This window comes from Acomys minous, assembly GCF_964271855.1.
Source record: "Acomys minous genome assembly, chromosome: 17".
Classification (NCBI taxonomy): domain Eukaryota; kingdom Metazoa; phylum Chordata; class Mammalia; order Rodentia; family Muridae; genus Acomys; species Acomys minous.
The window spans coordinates 25,624,218-25,645,175 of record NC_140500.1 but is presented as its reverse complement, the minus strand read 5'-3'; the positions used below and the strand labels follow the sequence as shown (position 1 = coordinate 25,645,175).

The window sequence follows — 20,958 nt, the reverse complement described above, 5'->3', positions numbered from 1 at the left end:
AAACTTCAAAAATCAAAAAAGATGACTCACTAGACCCCTTTGTCTGCTCCTCTTTCCAATGTGGGTATATTGAATAAGTCTCGTTGCTTTGCTTTTCATTGACAAGATCAATAAAGTAAAGATACTGCAGCAGAACGGGCGCTACAAATGTGAACAGTATCTTTAGTTGCTTTGGAAACTTTCAGAGACAAGACTCCACTGAGCAGCGGGGGCAGGGGGGGCTGCCTTGAACAAGCTTCTTAGCCCGGCTGATCTAGAACTTGAGACCCTCATTTGCTGGGATGATGGGTGTCCATGCCAGTCTCCCCTTTCTTTTTCTTCTCTTGCCATGTCCCCCCACCTGCCCCCCCACCTGCCCCCCCACCTGCCCTCCCCCCAACCCCCCTCTCACTGCAACCACCTGACTTCTTTTTTCTCCCTTTCCTGTTGCCCAGGCTGCTCTTGAACTTGTAATCCTCCTGCCTCCACCTTCCAAGTGCTGGAATTACAGGTAAAGGCCACCATGACTCCCGGGCTTTGTTTTGAGTCAGGGTCTCATCCTGAAGGCAAAGCTAGTGGGAAATTTGCTATGTAGCCCAGGCTGGCCTCCGAGTTGTAATTTTCCTCCTTTAGCCTCCCAAGTGCTGGGATGAGAAGCAGGGGCTGCCATGCCTGACTTCCCTTTTCTCTCTTGATAGTAAATAAATAATGCTAAGTATTAAAATGGACAGTATCTTACAGTAATTGATCATGGTGTCTCCTTAGGTTACCCTATGAGGTATTATAAAGTATAAGGATTAAATGAATTATGTACAGTGTTTACAGGGTTGGGACAAAAGTTAGCACCATGTAAGAATTATTGTTATGTAAGAATTATTGTTATTAAAGATTTGCAAAATGAGTCATTGTTAATTTAGCAGTAGCATCCTCCGCCTCTGACTTCTAATATGTCATAAACAGCAAGCTTTTGAGAAATGCAAAAGGAAAATTAGGGGTTTCTGCAATGTGAAAATAATAGCCTTGGAAATTAATTATCAATGCCATCAAAGCAAAAGAAGGTCTGGGAGAAAACAGTAACATCTTGCAGAACCAGAATCCTTGAACTCTTCTCAGAGAAGTGGGTGTCATGACCCTCTTTGAAAATAGCCCCAGCCAACCCGGGCACACACCTTTAATCCCAGCACTCGGGAGGCAGAGGCAGGCGGATCGCCATGAGTTCGAGGCCAGCCTGGTCTACAAAGCATGTCTAGGATAGCCAAGGTACACAGAGAAACCCTGTCTTGAAAAACAACAACAACAACAACAACAAAAGAAAAAAGAAAGAAAAGAAAAACTAACAGGTAAGAAGATAAGAGCACTGGCTGCTCTTCCAAAGGTCCCCAGTTCAATTCCCAGCAACAGCATGGTGGCTCACAGCCATGTATTGATATATGATGCCTATAATGAGATAGGGTGCCCTCTTCTGGCATGCAGGTGTACATGCAGGCAAAATGTTGGATAATAAATCTTAAAGAATAAAGAAAAAACCTAACAGATAGATACATAGATAGATAAATAGATAGAGGACCTAAGTAGACATTTTTCCAAATAAGGTAGATTATATCCAAAATATGAAAAGATGGGGGGCTGGAGAGATGGCTCAGTGGTTAAGAGCGCCGCCTGCTCTTCCAAAGGTCCTGAGTTCAATTCCCAGCAACCACATGGTGGCTCACAACCATCTATAGTGTGATCTGATGCCCTCTTCTGCAGATAGAGCACTCATATACAATGAATAAATAATTAAAAAAAAAAACAAAATATGAAAAGATGTTTAACGTTAGTATTCATAAAAGAAGGGGGTTCAGCCAGATGGCTCAGAGGGTAAAAACAATTGCAGTGCAACCTGGTGGCCTGTGTTCAATCCCTGGAGCCTGTCTAAAGATGGACACATATGCACACAGTCACACCCACCCACTCATGTGCATACCGTATACACGCATGCACATTATTAGAAAGAAATCGTCAGGCCGCTGGTTGTGGTGGCGCACGCCTTTAATCCCAGCACTTGGGGAGGCAGAGGCCGGTGAAGCTCTGTAAGTTCGAGGCCAGCCTGATCTACAAAGCAGGTCCAGGACAGCCAAACAATGCAGAGAAAACTTGCCTTGAATTAAAAAAAAAAAAAAAGAAAGAAAGAAAGAAGAAAGGAAATGCCAATCAAAACCACGGGGAGCGATTCTCTTATTTCACAATCTTGCTACAATAGTCATTAAGCAAATAAACACAAACACAAGCCTTGCAAATTGGCTTTGTGGATCACTGAATTTGTTCCCAGAATCCACTTGGTGGAAGAATACAACCAATTCCACAAAGTTGCCCTTGATGCATGTGTGGTTACATTCACACTCACCATCTACAAAACTAAACCCAAACCACCTACAGGGAGTGGGGATGTAGCTGGTGCAGTGCTTGCCTAGCACGCCTGAAATACCGCTCCTCAGCAGGAATACACCAGGCAATGCGTAGCTCTTACTCCAGCACTTGGGAAGTGAAGCCAGAAAGGGCAGCAAGCTGTTCAGGTTCATTCTTAGCTACACAGTGAGTTCAAGGCCAGCCTGGGCTATCATGTAAGACATAAAAAACAAAAGTGTGTGCTGTGTCAACACAGATGCGATTATCTGGCAAGGAAATGGTAAAAAACAAAAACAAAAAAACAAAACCACAAAAAAACGTAACTAAACTTTGGCAACAGATGGGCAAGGCTTTATTTGAACTTTGAAGTGAATTGCCTGACTTTAGCTGGAGCTGAAGAGAGACAACACTGAGAGAGAACCCAAGGTGGCGTGAGTAGAGAAAAAGGCAAGCTTTTCGTTGATTTGCTGGGCTAGGGTAAAGTCGCCCTCTTCCTTTTCTTTTTTCTTTTCTTTGAGATGCTCTTCTTCTTCTCCTCCTCCTCCTCCTTTCCCTTTGAGACAGGGTTTCTCTGTGTATCCTTAACTGCTCTGGAACTTGCTCTGTAGACCAGCTGGCCTCGAACTCACAAATACTGGGATTACAGGTGTGTGCCATCACAGCCCGCAAAAGATGCTTTTCTTTTTGTGCAAGAAATGTGGTAAATTGAGTGGTCCACTCGTTCTAGAAACCACCGAGTTCCTCTTTCAGCTGGTGCCATTGTCTTGTGCAAACACCTTGGTATGGGCCCTACAAGGGGCTAAAGGACGTTCGGTTTATTTATTAACTGCTTCTGACTCCTGTTCTTGGGAAGACTCGTGAGGCCCACTATCCAGGAAAACACGTGAGATCCTGGAGATAAAGGCCAGATAAGGAATTGGTTAAATTGTAGCAATCTGAGCCTGGCGTGGTTGCGCACGCCAAGGCTACATGGAGAAACCTTGTCTCAAAAAAAAAACAAAAACAAAAACAAAAAACAACAACAAACAAACAAAAATGTAGCAATCTGAAAGCTCTGGCTGTCTTGGACTTACTTTGTAGACCAGGCTGGCCTCAAATTCACAGCGATTCTCCTGCCTCTGTCTCTCGAGTGCTGGGATTAAAGGTGTGCGCCACCATGACAGGCTGCCTGACGATTTAAAAAAATAATAAGGGGCTGAAGAGATAGATGGCTCAGTGGTTAAGAGCGCTGGTTGTTCTTCCGAAGGTCCAGAGTTCAATTCCCAGCAACCACATGGTGGCTCACAACCATCTATAATGAGATCTGGTGCCCTCGTCAGGCTTGCTGGCACACATGCAGGCAGGATACAGTCTAAGTAATTAATAAATCTTTTTTAAAAATTAAGTTCTTAGTATATAAACTGCACCTCCTCTCTTTCCTGTGTCTCCAGATTGTATTCCCCTCTTAAATGGTGGGATTGGGGGGTGGGGGGACAGAGTACACCTCAGGGATGTAGATCCTCCGTTTGTTAAACAGATAAAAGGAATAGAAATGAAGGAAAATTTAAAAGCAAAACAAAACAAAAACTGGGACCGGCCTGTATTTAACTTGGAGTGGTGACTACAGTTTGTAATCTGTTTTTTTGAACTCTAGAGATCCCAAGGTGTGACTGCCATCTAGTTAGTTCCGGTTGAATCCGGAGAGGCCGGGGGTGGGGGGAGTGGGGGGGGCAGAATCCCGGTTGCCAGGGTCCCCCAGTTTAAGAGCGCACTCTGCAAGGTTGGCTCTGACAGAATGCCTGGAGGGCTTGGAAGAAGGCGCGTGGTAGAAGAGAGGGCAACGGCCGCCGAGGCGGTGGAGGCGCCCCGGCTCCAGGCCGACCCTGGCGGCGCGAAGGCCGACGGCTGCAGGCGGCGCGAATAAACAGCGGCGCGCAGCGCTCCGGGGCCTCCAGCTCGCGACGTGATTTGCGACAAACTGCTTTGCGGCTCTGGCCGCTTTCAGGGCTTGATTTACGGCTCCTCCTTCAGTTATGCCTTGGGCGTGGACCTTCTTCCCAGCGTTCCCTGAGTTTGAACCTGCGTCTTGTGTGCGAGCCCCCTTCCGGCTTCCCGGCATCCGGGACCGAGCTCCTGCGTGCCCCACGTTCCGAGGCGCGTGAGTGAGTGGGGGGCGTCCCTCGCTGGGGTGGCTCCAGGCGGGATCGCGGAGCGTGGCGCCCGGCCGATCCGGACCGGAATTCCTCGGGCGGCTGCTGAGCATGCCGTGCGTGGGGCAGTCTCAGCTGGCTCCGCCTGTGCCGGGGGGAGGCGCGGGGTCCGGCGCGGGGTCCGGCGCGGGGAGGGCAGCCCGGGAGGCGGTGCAGCTCCCTGCCATCCCGAGACGCGCGCGCTGACCGTTCACCCGACCGTGACTGGGTGGAGTTGGGGTGGAGTGGAGAGAAAACGGTAGACTTAAGGAATTTGACACTCAGGGTAGCCCATCCAGACTTTGAAAAAATGGGGGCATGTATTAGAACATTTTAAATTCACTCCTTGGAGGAGTACAGTTCTCTGGTTACCAGTGTGACCCCCAAACCATTATTGAATCCCACAACATTTTCATCGCCCCCAAATAAACTCTGAGGCCCTAGTTAGCTTCCCCTCCCGTTTTCCTCTGGTCCCAGCATTATTCTGTTTTGTGTCTGTCAACTCGTCCGTTTCACTTGTGTGAAATCATACAGTACTTTCAACGTGTGCGTGTGTTTGCCAGAAGGGAGAAACGTCAAATTTCTTCCAGTGACAATGTCTCATTTTTCGTTACTTCTTTCTCATCCATAAATTTCTAGAAATGCTTTTAGATAATGAGGAAATGGAAAAGAATAAACAACTTTGCTTACTCGGGAGGCAGAGGCAGGTGGGTGTCTGTGAGTTCGAAGTTTTGTCTACAAAGTGAGTTCCAGGATAGCCAGGGCTATTACACAGAAAAACCCTGTCTCGAAAAACTTTAAAAACAACACCCCCCCCCCAGCCCCACAAAAACTTTTTGCTTATTTTACCCCTGCTCCCACCCCCAGTGTTGAGAATTGAATGCATCTTTTGTTCATGTTTCTAAACACTACCACTGACCTGAGTCCTTATGCACTTTACCTTTAGGAGTTTTCTTGGTGGTGGTGGTCTTTTTGTTTTGTTTTTGAGGCGGCGGTCTAATGTAGCCCAGGCTAGGCTCACACTCCCTATGTAGCTGAGGATACCCTTGAACTAATCCTTCTGCCCTCCTGTGGTGCTGTGGATCCAACTCAGGCGCTGTACATTTTCATCCTGTTTACCTTTTTGTTGTTGTTGTTTTGTTTTTTTGAGACAGGGTTTCTCTGTGTTAGCCTTGGCTCTCCTGGACTCACTTTTGTAGACCAGGCTGGCCTTGAATTTACAGTGATCACCTGCCTCTGCCTCCCAAGTGCTGGGATTAAAGGTGTGCGCCACCACGCCCAGCCCATTGAATTTTCTCTTAATCACAGATTCTCCCCTCCTCCTTTTAAAAGTCCTCCCTAATTTTATTATTAATTTAATTTTATTTTTTTAGGCCAGTGCCTAGTTTCATTCTTGTTTCTATGGCTAAATGTCCTGACCAACCAACCAACAACAGCAACACAAATCAAACAGCTGTGGAGGAGAAATGGTTTTAGTTCCTACTACAGGTTATAGTCTGTCATTGCCAGGACATCGAGGTGGCAGGAAGCTGAAGCAGCTGTCACATCACGTCCACACTCAGGATCCAAAGGAGGGGATGAGGACGCATGCCTACGGCTTGGTTAGGTTCGCCTACTCTGACACAGTCCAGATCCAGACTAAGGAATGGTGCAATGTACATTCAGGCCGGGTTCCCCCACATCATTTGCATAATGAGACAGTCCTTCATGGACACGCCCACAGCCTCACAGACACGCCCACAGCCCCACACTCTAGCCACACAGCCTCAAGCCTCTTCCCAGGTGATCCTAGGTTATACCAGGTTGATGAACTAACCTTTACACTAAGCTAACTAGCTCACCTGGGGTATGTAGCTGGGGGCATGGTGTGGCCTGTGGGCAGGTCAAAGTTCAGTGGAGATGCCCTCTTAGTAACTGTCTGTGGCTGCTTTTACACTGACACTTCAGAGTTGCGTAGGTGATTGCTCCAAAACAGTATTTTGGAGCCTAGCCTTTGCTGACTCCACTAAATACACACACACACACACACACACACACACACACACACACACACACACGCACTGGAGAAGTTCTAGAAGTTTATTATTTTGGGGTATGTGTGTGTGGGTGGTGGGCGTGGGGATTTGAAATAGGGTCTGAGACGTGCGCTGTAGTGCCGTGTGGAGTCCTGGGCTATTTGAAGCTGTTGAGTTGTGGTTTTACTACTAGCAACTCTTCTGAGGACATAGAGCATTGGAGCCAGCTTCTCATGCGCCCGGCAGTGTGAGCGTTTTGGGGTGGTTCTGTTCTCAACTGCCTGTGGGTCCTCAGAGCACACTGGGCGTGCAGTGGAGTCGTGTGGCAGGTATCTTAAATTGGACACAGTCTTCAGTGAGTACTGAGGCAGTTTTGCTTTAGCAGCCTGAGGAGGACACTGAGAATGTGCCTTTTAAACAAGTTTCCCAGCTGCTGCCAGGGCTGCTGCCCATCAAGAGTCCAACCTGGTGTAAGGCAAAGTGGTTTCTGTCTTCCTAAACATCAGAGTCTCTGTATTGTCCACCCTGGCGGCCTGGTTTTCCTTTCCTTTGCTCTTCCTTGGTTTTTCCCTCGGCTGAGGTCTTGCTGTGTTGCCCAGGATCTTTGGAGCTGGGTCTCCAGTGTGTACCCGCACACGTGGCTCGTTTCCTTTTGGTAGCCTCCTTCTAACGAGCTTCTTGGAAAACAGTTGAGATACTGTGGTTAGTTTTCCTTTTTAATCCCACAGAAACCAGCGTTACATTGTCCATATGCTAGATAATTGCAATTTAGGCTTTTTAAAAAAAATTACTTATTACTTATATAGTATTCTGCCTGCCTGTATGACAGAAGAGGGCACCAGATCTCATTATAGATGGTTACAAGCCACCATGTGGTGGCTGGGGATTTAACTCAGGACCTTTGGAAGGACAGCCAGTGCTCTGAGCCATTTCCCCTACCCCCAACCCTTTTTTTTTCTGTCTTTCGAGACAGGGTTTCTCCCTGTAGCCTTGACTGTCCTGGACTTGCTTTGTAAACCAGGCTGGCCTCGAACTCACAGCGATCTGCCTGCCTCTGCCTCCCGAGTGCTAGGATTACAGGCATGTGCCACCATGCCCAGCGGTGATTTGGCTTTTAACATTTAACATAGGCTCTTAAATTGGGCTTGGTGGCATATACCTTTATTCCCAGCACGTGGGAGGCAGAGGTTGCAGGGTTGCCACAAGTTTAAGGCTGCCCTGATATACATTGTGAGTTTCAGGCTAGCCAAGGCTACAGAGTAAGTCCCTGTCTCAAACCAAACAGCCTCTGTGTTCCCTCCTGCTTTGTAAGGTGTACAGAGTGGTGCTGTGTTGTTTTGAGATGACTGTGTTGTTCAGGCTGGACTCAGATCCTGGGCTGCAGCGATCTTACCATTCAGCCTTCTAAGCAGTTGACCTGTAGTCAGTTGCCCCACACCAAGCTACAGTGATGCTTTGATATATGTAACATATACATTGTGAAGTGATTACCAGGCTGTTGAGTTTCTCTCAATATTGTACTGACTCTTAGGTAGCACTGTGGTGACTGCTTTTATTTTTTTGGGACAGACAGTGCATGCCTCTGACTCCCAGAGTGCTGGGATTTAGGCATGTGACATCACTGCCCCGCCTCCACAGCAAGGATTGTGTAACACTGATATAGCACAATATGTTCTCAGTGTAAACATTCACTTTTTCTAGCCCATAATAGTGTGTTAACTGAGGGTAGGAACAGCCATAGATTTGGCTGTGTCTTGGCAGGCCGTAGCTGACCCCTGAGAGACTTGGTCCCTTTAGTAAGTGCTTTATCTGATGGGGCATAGAGGCCCTGGCTTTTATCTCTAGCGTTCTTTGAGTTTTGTTTTAATGTTCCATTTAAACAGAGTCAACATGTCTGGGGCTGAAGAAGAAGTCCACGGACGGTGTGACGGCCATCCTCCGTTGTCTGCTGAGAGGTCTGTGCTGTGCTTCGGACAGGTAAGTGGCTGGCCATCCCTTACCGAGGGAGCTTAAGTGAAGAGAGTCAGGGTGAAATGGTACTGGAGCCGAGGTGTGGTTTTGTGCTCTCCCACTGAGCTGTTGTTTCCCCAGCGTGGTGTAGGATTTTGTCATTTTTGTTTCAAGGCCTTTATTAAGTGTATTTGTGACCTTTGCAGGGCTGGTGGGGCAGCTCAGCAGATTAAAGGCACCTGCTGCTAAGCGGATGGCCTGAGGTGGGTCCCAGGGCCCCGCGTGGTGAAAAGAGAGCTGACTGCTGCAAGTCATCTTCTGAGCCCCAGTGCTAGGAGTGTAATAAAAATATTTTTTAAAAATAGTATAAGGGATTACATTTAGCTGTAAATTTTTGTGTTCATATATTGTATTTTACCCTGTTTGGATGTGTGGTGTAGAGTATATATAATCCATGCACGTGAAGAGGATGCCGGGTCACTTGGAGCTAAAATTATGGGTGATTGTGAACCACCTGATGTGGGTGCTGGGAATCGAACTCTGGTCTGATGGGAGAGCAGCAAATACTCTTAAGCACTGAGCCATCTCTCAGGCTCAGGTTCTCAATACTTTAAAGAATATTTTTGAATTCATTTGTTTGTTTGTTAAGACAGGGTTTCTCTGTGTAGCCCTGGCTGTCCTAGAACTTGCTCTGGAGTCTGGAGTTTTCAGCCTGGCCTCCGCCTCCAACTCACAAAGATCCGCCTGCCTCTGCCTCCCAGGTGCTGGGATCAAAGGCGTGTGCCGCCACACCCGGCTATTTATTATTTTTTTTAAAAAAATTTTATTACTTTATTCAGATTACATCTCAATTGTTATCCCGGTCCTTGTTCTCCACCCCTGCTTTCTCGGCGATTTATTCTTACAATGTAATTTGATCACGTTTCCCTTCTCACTCTTTCCAGACACTCCCACCTCCTTACTCCCAACTTGATGCTCGCACTCTCATTGCAAGGTTACACACACACACAAATCCAAACCCATGGAGTTTGTCTGCCATTGGTCAGCTGCTCTTCACCCCACCCCCTCTTGTGTGCGGCTGATGTGTCCAGTAACATCCTTCATGGATCCGGACACTCCTGGTCTTCTTGGTTGGGGATGGGACTTAGCATCCACTTCCCGGTTTCAGTGCTGAGATTTTGTCTGCCTCAAACCTGTGCCGGTCAGGTCTCCTGTGTGCTGCTGCAGTCTCTCTGAGCGTTTAGGTGTGTGTCAGTCCTTCTGTGTCTGGAAGGCACTGTTGGCTTACAGTCATCTCTGGCTGTTACGGTCTTTCTGCTTCCTTTTCTGCATAGATCCGTGAGCCTTGAGGGGAGGGGCTAAGGAAGACACTCCATCTATATAGCTGAGTACCAAAAGTCTCTTACTCTCCACTCTGTATATTATCTCCTTGTCAGCTCCTATGAGTGTTGAGTGATGCACGGATCTATGGGTATCGCACTGTGTCAGTAAGAGCCATTGTATTGCTATATTTCTGTTTTAGAATTATACTAGTAGGTTTCCCCTAGGCCCATGACCTATCTAGTGTCAGGTTGATGGCCATTTTATGGTGTGTTAATGAGTGCATAAAGCTGGGCTCCCCCACCCCTACCCTGGCCCCCTCTCCCAGACAGGGTTTCTCTGTGTAGCTTTGGCTGTTCTGGACTCACTTTGTAGACCAGGCTGGCCTCAAACTCACATTGATCCGCCTGCCTCTGTCTCCCAAGTGCTGGGATTACAGGCGTGTGGTACCACACCTGGTTTAAAGCTGGGCTTCTTAATAGGGCACTTGTGATGCTTTGACTCAGGTATACATGATGTGCCTAATACTGGCCCCTGGGCTGAGGGTGGGAATAAAGCCTCAGGCCTGCTAGGCAAGTGCTCTGAGCTAGTGTTAGCTCTCCTCAGGATTTGAGGGTGGGAAGAGGTGCTGTGTCTGCAAACCCAGAGAGGCACTCACTGTGGAGGAATGGCACAGGTAAGCCATTTGGTTTCCCTTCTGGACCGCAGAGCCAGTACACAGCGGAGGAGTACCAGGCCATCCAGAAGGCTCTGAGGCAGAGGCTGGGCCCGGAGTACATCAGCAGCCGCATGGCCGGAGGAGGCCAGAAGGTGAGTGAGTCTTGGGCAAGAATCTAGCAGTTGACATAGAAGATTCTGCCTGTTTCTTTTACTAGATTCTCTGGATTCAGGGGCCCTTGGTCCCTGTTACTAGCTGCTTCTAGTGTCTCTTGGAGGGGTGGGTTCCAGCCTCGTCATTACAGTAACCCAGACAGACACTGTCTTGGCATTCTCTTTGCCATTTGCTTTCAATTTTATTTATTTATTTATTTATTTATTTATTTATTTATTTATTTATTGTTTTTCGAGGCAGGGTCTCTGTGATCTGCCTGTCTCTGCTAGGATTAAAGGTGTGTACCACCATGCCTGGTCTTACATTCAGTATAACAGCCTTTTGGGGCTAGGGTGGAGTCTAGGCCAGCTGCCTGCAAAGCATGAGCTCCCCATGGTAAAGTTTTGTATATGGTCCTGTACCCCATAACCGTGCCATATGCCAGCCTGGCATTTTTTTTTTAAGTCTGATCCCTTCCCAGAGATAGACCGGTAGTTCCAGTTTGATTTTTCCAAAAGTCTCTGAAATATTTTCATTGAGAATTCCTGTGGAGGCACTGGAGAGATGGCTCAGCAGTTAAGCACACTGGCTGCTCTTCCAGAGGATCCGGTTTCCATTCCTAGCACCCACATGGCAGCTCACAACTGTCTGTAACTCCAAGATCCATCACCCAGTGACATACATGCAGGCAAAACACCAGTGTACATAAATACTGTGTGTGTGTGTGTGTGTGTGTGTGTGTGTGTGAGAGAGAGAGAGAGAGAGAGAGAGAGAGAGAGAGAGAGAGAGAGAGAGAGAGAGAGAGAGAGAATGAATTCCCATGGAATGGAAGTTTTGCCAAAAATCCACATAAAGAATAAATGAATTTTATCCACATGTTAAAAAGCCAAAGGCATTTTAGTAACCTTTTCTTTAAAATTTTTACTTTCTAGGTGTGTTATATTGAAGGTCATCGGGTAATTAATCTGGCCAACGAGATGTTTGGTTACAATGGCTGGGCACACTCCATCACCCAGCAGAATGTGGGTATGCTTTCTGCTTCGTGGTCCTCAGCTCATAACTGCTGCTTGTGTTTGAGAGGCCTAGTGAGTCGGCATCCTGCGTGGGTGGGTCTGACTGCCAGCCGAGGAGGGTGTGAGGGGCAAGGATCAGTATCTTTCCAACTGGTTCTCTTTCACATTCCTAGATTTTGTTGACCTCAACAATGGCAAGTTCTACGTGGGAGTCTGTGCATTCGTAAGGGTGCAGTTAAAGGTGAGGGGTGGGGTGCCACTGCTGCCTGGGAGGACCGAGTAGGCAGCAGGAAAGAAGTCTAGAGTGTAAACCTGGGTGTTTCTCAGCCTGGGTCCTAGAATGGTAGCATTCAAACAAGCTTGCCCATCAAAAGAATTTAGAAGGATGTGTCTTATTTTAAGTCAATACACAAAAGTTTGGCCACATAAATACAAGAGGCGTGTGTATGTGTGTGTGTGTGTGTGTGTGTGTGTGTGTGTGTGTGTGTGTGTGTGTGTGTGTTTAACTTGTCAGTCTTTTTTATAATGTAACAACTGAATGTAAGTGCCATAGGGGATTAGATGCTATCGTTTATTTAAAGTAAGGCTGTGTCCCAATACCCCTTACCCCAGTTTAGATCAGTGGCTCTCAACCTGTGGGGGGCCACTCCTTTGGGGGTGGAATAACCCTTTCACAGGGGCTGCCTAAGAACATCTGTATATCAGATAGTTACATTACAATTCATAATAGTAGCAAAATTACAGCTATAAAGTAGCAAGGAAAATATTTGTATGGTTGGTGGTCACAGCGTGAAGAACTGTTTTGAAGGGTTACAGCATCAGGAAGGATGAGAAGCATTTGTTTTTTTTTTCAAGACAGTGTTTCTTGGTGTAGCCTTGGCTGTCCTGGACTTGATTTGGGACCAGGCTGGCCTTGAACTCACAGAGATCCCCCTGTCTCTGCCTCCCGAGTACTGGGATTAAAGGCATGCGCCACCATGTCCGTCTGAGAAGCATTTGTTTAGACAGTCTTAGTATATAGGCTCCTGGGTGTCTGACGCTCAGTCTTTCCTCCTATGCCTTCTGCAGGCCGAGAACAGGCATGTGTTACCCGTGCCCACTAGCTTTTGGTATATAATTTTATATAAATCTATAGAAAAGGTGTCAGAATAGAGCTTAGGTTAGGCTTAAACTGGTAGTCCTCTTGCCCCTTACCCTCTGAGTCCTGGGATTACAGGACTGTGCTACCATATCCTGCTAAGCTGAACTTTTATCATAGAAATTTCACATTGTGGGCCTGGAGAGATGGCTCAGTGGTTACCAGCACTGTCTGCTCTTCCAAAGGACCTGGGTTCAATTTCTAGCACCCACATGGCAGCTCACAACTGTCTGTAACTCCAGTTCCAAAGAGATCTGACACCCTCACACCAATACACATAAAATTAAAGAAACTATTGAGGAAAATTTCTCATTTTTCCATTTTTGTCTGAAGTCATATTTCCTGCTGCCTTTATCCTAATGTACTTATGATTGAAAATTCTGGGGGCCGGAGAGATGGCTCAGAGGTTAAGAGCACTGACTGCTCTTCCAAAGGTCCTGAGTTCAATTCCCAGCAACCACGTGGTGGCTCACAACCATCTGTAATGAGATCCGATGCCCTCTTCTGGCATGCAGGTGTACCTGCAGGCAGAGCACTGTATACACAATAAATACATCTTTTAAAGAAAAAGAAAGAAAGAAAGAAAGAAAGAAAGAAAGAAAGAAAGTAAGTTTTGTTTCTGGGGCTGGAGAGATGGCTCAGAGGTTAGGAGCACTGGCGGCTCTTCCAGAGGTCCTGAGTTCAATTCCCAGCAACCACATGGTGGCTCAGAACCATCTATCATGAGTTCTGGTGTGTAGGCATATATGCAGGCAGAACACAGTGTGTGTAATATATAATACATTTTTAAAAGTTCTGTTTTTAACCCCAGTTGTACTTCCACACCTGTGTGTGTGTAAAATAAATTCTTATTGGTTAATTTCTATTGACCTTAAAACTTTTTAAATGTTAAAAATTTAGCACTGAGGGCTGGAGAGATGGCTCACATGTTAAGCTGCTCTTCCAAAGGTCGTGAGTTCAATTCCCAGCAACCACATGGTGGCTCACAACCATCTATAATGAGATCTGGTTCCCTCTTCTGCTGTGCAGATATACCTGCAGGCAGAGCACTGTATACATAATAAATAAACAAATAAATCTTATTTTTAAAAAAAGGTTTGGCACTGACCACAGGTATGTTTGCAGGCAGATCTGCTCCAGACAGCACTTCTAGAGATCACTCTCCTAATCTCTGTGCTGTGTTCTCTCCAGCGTGGGCCTCAGGGGTGCTTTGTTTGTTGTTTGAGTGCTGTTGGTCATGTCAGAGTTCCAACTCCCTTTCTGCCTCAGGATGGCTCCTATCACGAGGATGTGGGTTATGGCGTTAGTGAGGGCCTCAGGTCGAAGGCCTTGTCACTGGAGAAGGCCAGGAAGGAGGCTGTGACCGATGGGCTGAAGCGGGCACTCAGGTAAGGAGGGAGCTGTAGTTGTAGCTTTTGATGCTGTGACAATGAGTCAGATGTTGTAACCATGAACCTTTTCGCTTTTTCTTTTCTTTTTTTTTTTTTTTTTTTTGGTCTCTGTAGGAGTTTTGGGAATGCTCTTGGGAATTGCATTCTGGACAAAGAGTATCTGAGGTCACTAAATAAGCTTCCACGACAGGTATGTTAGCAGTGAGGGGTAGAGTGGAGTGCAGCTTGCTGACACAGCGTACAGCTCTCCAGGATGTCCTTGAGTGTAGTGGTTGTCAGGAGAAGTGAGGGAGGCCTCAGCCTTTGGCAGCACCTGATGTGACCTGGCCAGGTTTTACACTCCCATGGCTGGGAGTGATCTTTGACCCCTCAGAATCAGTGGAGCATATTCTCACACCGTTGCTGTTCCCCACACATGCTCAAACCAGCCATCTTTCTTCCCGTGGTGCTGGAAGCTTTGATGTGCACCAGCCTCAGGAGTGTGGTGTGCAGTAGATGCGCTAGAGTCACAGTACACTGGGAGGGCTGGTGTCTGCCTGCAGAGTCATTGTCCTCTCTGTGTCCTTGAGCGCCTTGTCGGGGACACCTCACTGCTGATCACAGAGCCTAGTGGAGTGCCAATTGGCACCTGACAAGACCCATCCCTGCTGCTCCTGTGCCCCTCTGCATGTGTGCATGCCAGGCTCCTGGGGACATGCACTGTGCCTGGCTGCCCACCTTTTGGCTGTTGGATCACGGATGTAAACATGGATGTGTACATTTTCTTAGGAGCACTGGCTTCAGTTTCATGAAAGATAGAGTATGAGCACTGGATCCTGTGGCTCCTATTTTGTTTGTCTGGTTTTTTTTTTTTTTTGAGAACTCTCCATACCGATAGAGCAGTTCCCACTGTACAGTCTGCTGTCTTCATGGCCTTCCTATTTTGTCTTCCTAGTACAGGCATTGGTTTGTGTTTCCAAAGCTTGTTGGCCATTTGAGAATCTTTTTATTTCTTTCTTTTCTTTAAAAATTTTTTTTATTTTAAAAAGACATTAAGTCCTTTGCCATTTTTTAGTGGGTTATCTGGAATTTTTTCTGTTGAATTACAGTACTACTTTAAATAAGCTGGGCATTAAAATCTTTTATCTGTTAATAAGATATACAAATGTTCCATTCTGTGGGCATCCTAAGGGTTTGAAAATTTTTATTATGTTTTTTGTTATTTTTTCAAGAAAGGGTTTCTCTGTGTAGCCCTGGCTGTTCTGGAACTCCCTCTGTAGATCAGGCTGGCCTTGAACTTGGAGATCTACCTGCCTCTGCCTTCAGACAAGAGGCGTGCACCATCACCCAGCACTTTTGGTGTCTTATCAAGAAGTCATCACCAGTCTCACATCTGTAATCCCAGCACTCAGGGAGGCAGAGGCAGGTGGATCGCTGAGAGTTCAAGGCCAGCCTGGTCTTAAGAGTCCAGGACAGTCAAGACTATACAGAGTAACCCTGTCTCCAAAAACCACGCATGCACACACACATGCATGATGTCTGCAGTCTGTGCTGCTGAGGTGGAGACAGGAGGAGGGTTGCCTGGCCCAGGAGTTTGATATTAGTATGGGAAATAGAGAGAGACCCAAGTTAGAAAAAACAAAACGACCCGATTTGGAAGTTGTGGGTTCTTTAAGTCAGCTTTGGGGGTCTAAGAACCCCAGATAGGTCTAGGACCAAGTGCTGTGTGGGCACAGCCATGCACGGCGGGGAGAAGGCCAGCCATGGACTCTCAGTATCTCTCTCTCTCCTCTTATTAGCTTCCTCTTGAAGTGGATTTAACTAAAACAAAGAGAGAAGATGTTGAACCATCTGTGGAACAGGCAAGATACAACAGCTGCCGGCGGAGTGAAGCATTGGGAGCTTCCAAACTACAAGCAGCAACTTCCCCTTGCAGACCTGGCCAGCCACAGGATGCGAACATTAGGCTACAGGGGGCTAAGGACAGCAGCAGTGCCTGGTACTGGACTCAGGTTCCCTCCCTCTCCTCTTTCGCCCCTTCTAGTATGGCTTTGGTCGCTTCCATCCTGCCTCTGAAACCAGCAAGTGCTTTGTGTGCTGCTTCAAGCCGGGTCCATTGTGGTTAACTTGGTTTGCAGCAATCTGGCCGCCACCATGGAGAGTGATGCCACTTACCAGCGGAAGCTCCGGAAACTCCGGCAGAAGCAGCTGCAGCAGCAGTTCCGGGAACAGATGGAGATTCGACAGCAGGGCCATGCACCTGCCACAGAGGTGGAAGCTGAGTGTGAGGGTGTGTGAGGGAGACCCTGTGACTCAGCACAGGCCATGCTTTACTAGGGCTTGTCTTAAGTTCCATGCAGGACTGATGACCCCTAGGAATCAGGATAGGAGAGTCGGCCCCACACCTTCCCAGTTCCAAAGACAAGTCACATGCTCTTCCGTTGCACTTGGAAGGCAGAGGCAGGTGGTCTCACTAGGGAGACTATGTCACACACAAATAACGCACCCCCTTATCTTCTGGAATTTGGAATTCAAGTAGAGAACTGCATTAGGAGACTTGCCTCTTAGATGGCTTTTGAACATAAGACAAAGCTGGAAGATAACGAGCTTAAGTTAATCTGAGCTCAGTTTCCCAGAATCAGATGTTTCTGATGTTGTGCAGACATTTGTAAAGGAGCTTGCCCAGACCAGGAGAAAGATTATGTGTTGGGTCTATTATCACCCCTGTGGTAATTAATGCAGGAAAAAAGAAAAACAAAGCATGTCCCATCCTAAAAGTTTGCTTTTGGCCGATGCCAGGAGCTTGAAGGGCAGGGGTGGAATCCAGGATGCACTGCTCTTGTCCCAGAACCACCGAGCTAGACGGCTCTGCCTTCGCTGTTAAAAGAAGCATTGGGTTGCGTGTGTTGTTCAGAAGGCAGAGTGAGCCTAGCACCCTGAGTTCTATCCCCAGCACCACACAGGACTGCTATGGCGGTGGCACATTGCTGTTATCTCAGAAGGATTGGTATTGAAGGTCATCTTGGCTTTTTAGGGAATTCAAGGCCTGCCTGGGCTACATGAGAGACTTGTCTCCCATAGACAGAACACCAAAGGAGGTGCACTTGCTTCTCCCTGCTCTAGTGACAAGTAGACTATGTAGAGTGGAGGCAACCCTGGGAGTCAGGAACCTGAGCACCCACGGTGCACCCTGTGCAGGAGGGGACCAGACTTAACCCCAGAGCTGGCAGTTTTTGTGACCACTGGCTTGTCCTTTGTCTCTTGTACAAACTGTAGCAGTGCTTCCAGCCCCTCCTCCAAAACACAGCACCCCCATAACTGCTGCCTCAGGACTCCTCAGGGAGAAAGCCAACTTTCCAGGTAAATGACACGATTTAACAAGTAAATACTTATGAGTATGTGGAAGTTACTGTTCTATGTACTTTTTGGCAGATACAGAATTCTCATGTTTTTTTTTTTTTGAGTGTGTCTGTGCGTGTGCATACATGTGTGTGCACAGTGTACTGGGGATTGAATCTACTGCTTTGCAACACTAGGCAAGTGCTCTACCATTGAGCTGTTTACCTAGCCCATCTCAGAGGAATAATAAAAGTTCTCACTTTTATGTGATTTTTATTTATTTTATTTTATTTATTTAGGCTTTTCAAGACAGGGTTTCTCTGTGTAGCCTTGGCTGTCCTGGACTTGCTTTGTAGACCAGGCTGGCCTCGAACTCACAGCGATCCGCCTGCCTCTGCCTCCTGAGTGCTGGGATTACAGGTGTGCGCCACCACGCCCGGCGATTTTTATTTCTTTTTACTTCTTTAAAACTTCTAAAGTTTCTTTGAGAGAAGATGTGTTTATGTATGTGCTGGCACACATGGATAGGTCAGAGGGCAACTTGTAGTCAGTTCTTTCTTACCATGTAGGTCCTAGGTCTTGAAGTCAGGTCATTAGGCGTGATGTCATGACTTTACTTGGTGAGCCATCTATTCAACTCTCATCTGAATTGTAGTACCATAAAGTTTTGTAAAAAATGGAAAGTGGTCCCCACATTGATTGGAGCTCAGATGCATGTTCCTCTATTCTCTAGCCAATGGGAAGACTCAAGGTATTTGTGGGAATGAAAAATTGTGAATTTATCAGAAGGAACTCAAAGCATGGATTTATTTTTATTTTTTTAATGTACATTGGTACTTTGTCTGCATGTATGTATGAGGGTGTTGGATCCCCTAGAAAAGGAATTACAGACACTTGTGAGCTGCCATGTGGGTGCTGGGAATTGAACCCAGGTCCTCTGGAAAAGCAGCCAGTGCTCTTTACTACTGAGCCATCTATCTCTCCAGCCCCATCTTGAGACAGGGTCTTACTGTCTGGCCTGGAACTGTCTTCTTGCTCACTACTAGCTGCCACATTTACCAGTACTCCTTTCAAAACATGGAAGCTTTTTCAAATAACACCTGTTCTCTTTATAGATGCCCTTGAAGACAACCTTGAAGTGTGGGACCTGACTCCAGATTTAGAGGACATCATTAAGCCTTCGTCTAGACCAGAACCACTCCAAGCATCTGCCACCCGAACCCTCAACAACCAGGGGGTGACCCAGGATTGTGTCCTACACAGCCTTTGCCACCAGAAACCACAAGAAAAACCTGGACCCGAGCATCTGCAGAGCCGCAGCACTAACGAGCATGTACTAGGTAGCACAGGTGTGTTTAGAACAATAATTCAGGGTTTAATTCTATAGAACTTAAAGGAAGGGCGCTAATTCATTTGAAGTTGGATTAGGGAGAGATAGCTCAGCAGTTAAGAAATGCGCACTGCTTTTGCAGAGGACCTGGACTTAACTCCTAGCACTTATATATTGCCTCACAACTGTCTATAGCACAACTGGACCTCCGCTTTTTGGACTGTGGGGCATGCAAGTGGTGCACAGACATACACGCAAGCAAAACATTCACACGCGCAGACACATACACAAGTGGTACACAGACATACATGCAAGCAAAACATTCACACACACACACAAAGAGAAATGGGACATGGTGGCACATGCTTGTAATCTCAGGAGGATTTCCAATGAGGGCAGCCTGAGCTGTATCTATAGTGAAATATACATATGCCTCTTAAAGATGAATTCTGTGGACTGGATATTTAGGTCAAAGGTAGAACACTTGCCTAGTGTGTTGCAAGGCCCGGGGTTCAATCAGGCCAGTAAGGACTACATATTAAGATCCTGTCTCAAAGGGGAAAATAAAAAGGCTGGATGAATCCTAAGGCAGGTGCAGGTGAAGACAGTGATTAGAGCTTTAGGCTCATGACAGCAGGTGTAGATCTGTTTAGATCTAGAACTTGCTGTGTCCAACCTGAGACTCAGGAAAGCTATGAGTGTGGCCCATACAAAGTTACAATTACTTCCTGTAACTTTATTGCATAGCTCTTGAGCTCCAAACTTTGATGTGTTTTCTATTGCCAAAATGCCAACTACATTTAGACTGCTTCCTCCTGAAGGTAGGTATATCATCATGCGAATGACATTACAGTGATCGCATTCTGCTTTCTCTGAATGAGGGTTGCTAGCCAATACACTCCAGAAATGACTAGCTACGTGTATTTAAACACAGTAAATATTTAAACCGTTATCTTCCATAGGAAACTCTGAATCACATAGGAGGAGCCAGGACCTGAAGAAAAGGAAACTGGATCCATCCTGAAGCTCAAGGCATGACTAGATTCTGTCACAGAAGGACTTTGGAAAACTGCAGTTTGGTCACAAAATTGTTCTGAAGATTTTATACCTTGGTTTATTCTGAACTCATTAGAGGACTTTAGAGCCCTACTGTAGAGGAAGCTGGCTACTTTGAAGAGGTTGTCATACCCTGCAATGGGAGGGAGGCCAACAGATAAAATGCCTTTCCTCTTTTTCAGTATGTATGATACACTCCTAAGCCACGGTATTGAGATTTGAGGGGATCTTAGTATAGCCCATCAAGCCCCAGCTGTTAGTTACCTACATTAAGTTATATGACCTCATCTTTCCCTTGGCTTCAGGTTTTTAATGTTCCCTACTAAGCGCCATCAACAAGGCCATGATGGTGGCTCAGGATCACACACGGATTCATGGAGCAGCCTCCCTTCATCCAGAGACGTACCAAGACTTCCAGCGGGTGCTTAAGTGTTGATGGTATAGAACTTAAAACTCCATTCTCAACACTTAAAATATCTTGTGGTTGTAATTTGTGTATAGCAGGAAAACCAGCACTAATTTTTTAAAATTAAGATTAAGTCATAATAAAAGACTACATCTCAGCAGTTGCAGCTTTGTTTTTTGAGAAAGGGCTTTTCTATGTAGCCCTGGCTGTCCTGGACTCACTCTGTAGCCAAGGTTAGCCTCGAACTCATGGGAGAGCCACCTGCCTTTGCCTCCTGAGTGCTAGGATTAAAGGCGTGCACCACCATGCCCGGCTAATCTTTTAATGTGTTTTGCCTGTCTGTCTGCATGTATGTATGTATGTATGTGAAAATGCACTTGTAGTATCCATAAAGGATGTTAGATCATTTGGTACTGGAGTTAAAGATGATTGTGAGCTGCCATGTGGGTGCAGGGAATTGAACCTAGGCCTTTTTTTTTCCTCCAGTTTTTTGAGACAGGTCTATCTGTGTAGCCTTGTCTGTCCTGGACTCGCTTTGTACACACTCTTCTGTTGAGCATGCTCTCCAGTCCCAGGAATTGGTGTTTTTAAGGAAGCAACTCCTCTTCCTTAACTGCACCACATCCAACAGTTTCATGATTCCCCAAAAGAGCAATATATTTGCAAATTTACTTA

The 20,958-nt window shown here is 46.6% G+C and overlaps 1 protein-coding gene and 1 long non-coding RNA gene across 8 annotated transcripts; one reads left to right on the top strand and one right to left on the bottom strand.

Moving 5' to 3' along the window:
- Positions 1-2,691: 2,691 nt before the first annotated feature.
- Positions 2,692-4,236, bottom strand: LOC311588469. The gene is made up of 2 exons (XR_014776210.1): positions 3,441-4,236; positions 2,692-3,258 (listed from the first exon to the last, which is right to left on the bottom strand). It is a non-coding gene; the product is annotated as an uncharacterized lncRNA (long non-coding RNA).
- Positions 4,237-4,286: 50 nt separating this feature from the next.
- Positions 4,287-20,443, top strand: RAD52 (RAD52 homolog, DNA repair protein). 7 transcript variants are annotated; one of them, XM_084766108.1, is made up of 12 exons: positions 4,287-4,504; positions 8,434-8,527; positions 10,529-10,630; positions 11,564-11,657; positions 11,818-11,885; positions 14,052-14,170; positions 14,288-14,363; positions 15,952-16,151; positions 16,291-16,442; positions 17,429-17,512; positions 18,607-18,840; positions 19,784-20,443. In XM_084766108.1, the coding sequence occupies exons 1-12, from the start codon at positions 4,380-4,382 to the stop codon at positions 19,843-19,845; spliced, it is 1,410 nt and encodes a 469-aa protein (XP_084622234.1). In that variant the 5' UTR covers positions 4,287-4,379; the 3' UTR covers positions 19,846-20,443. The 7 variants fall into 7 exon arrangements, with proteins under 7 accessions (XP_084622234.1, XP_084622238.1, XP_084622237.1 ...); XM_084766112.1 differs by having other exon boundaries at positions 4,369-4,500; XM_084766111.1 differs by having other exon boundaries at positions 4,378-4,508.
- Positions 20,444-20,958: the final 515 nt, after the last annotated feature.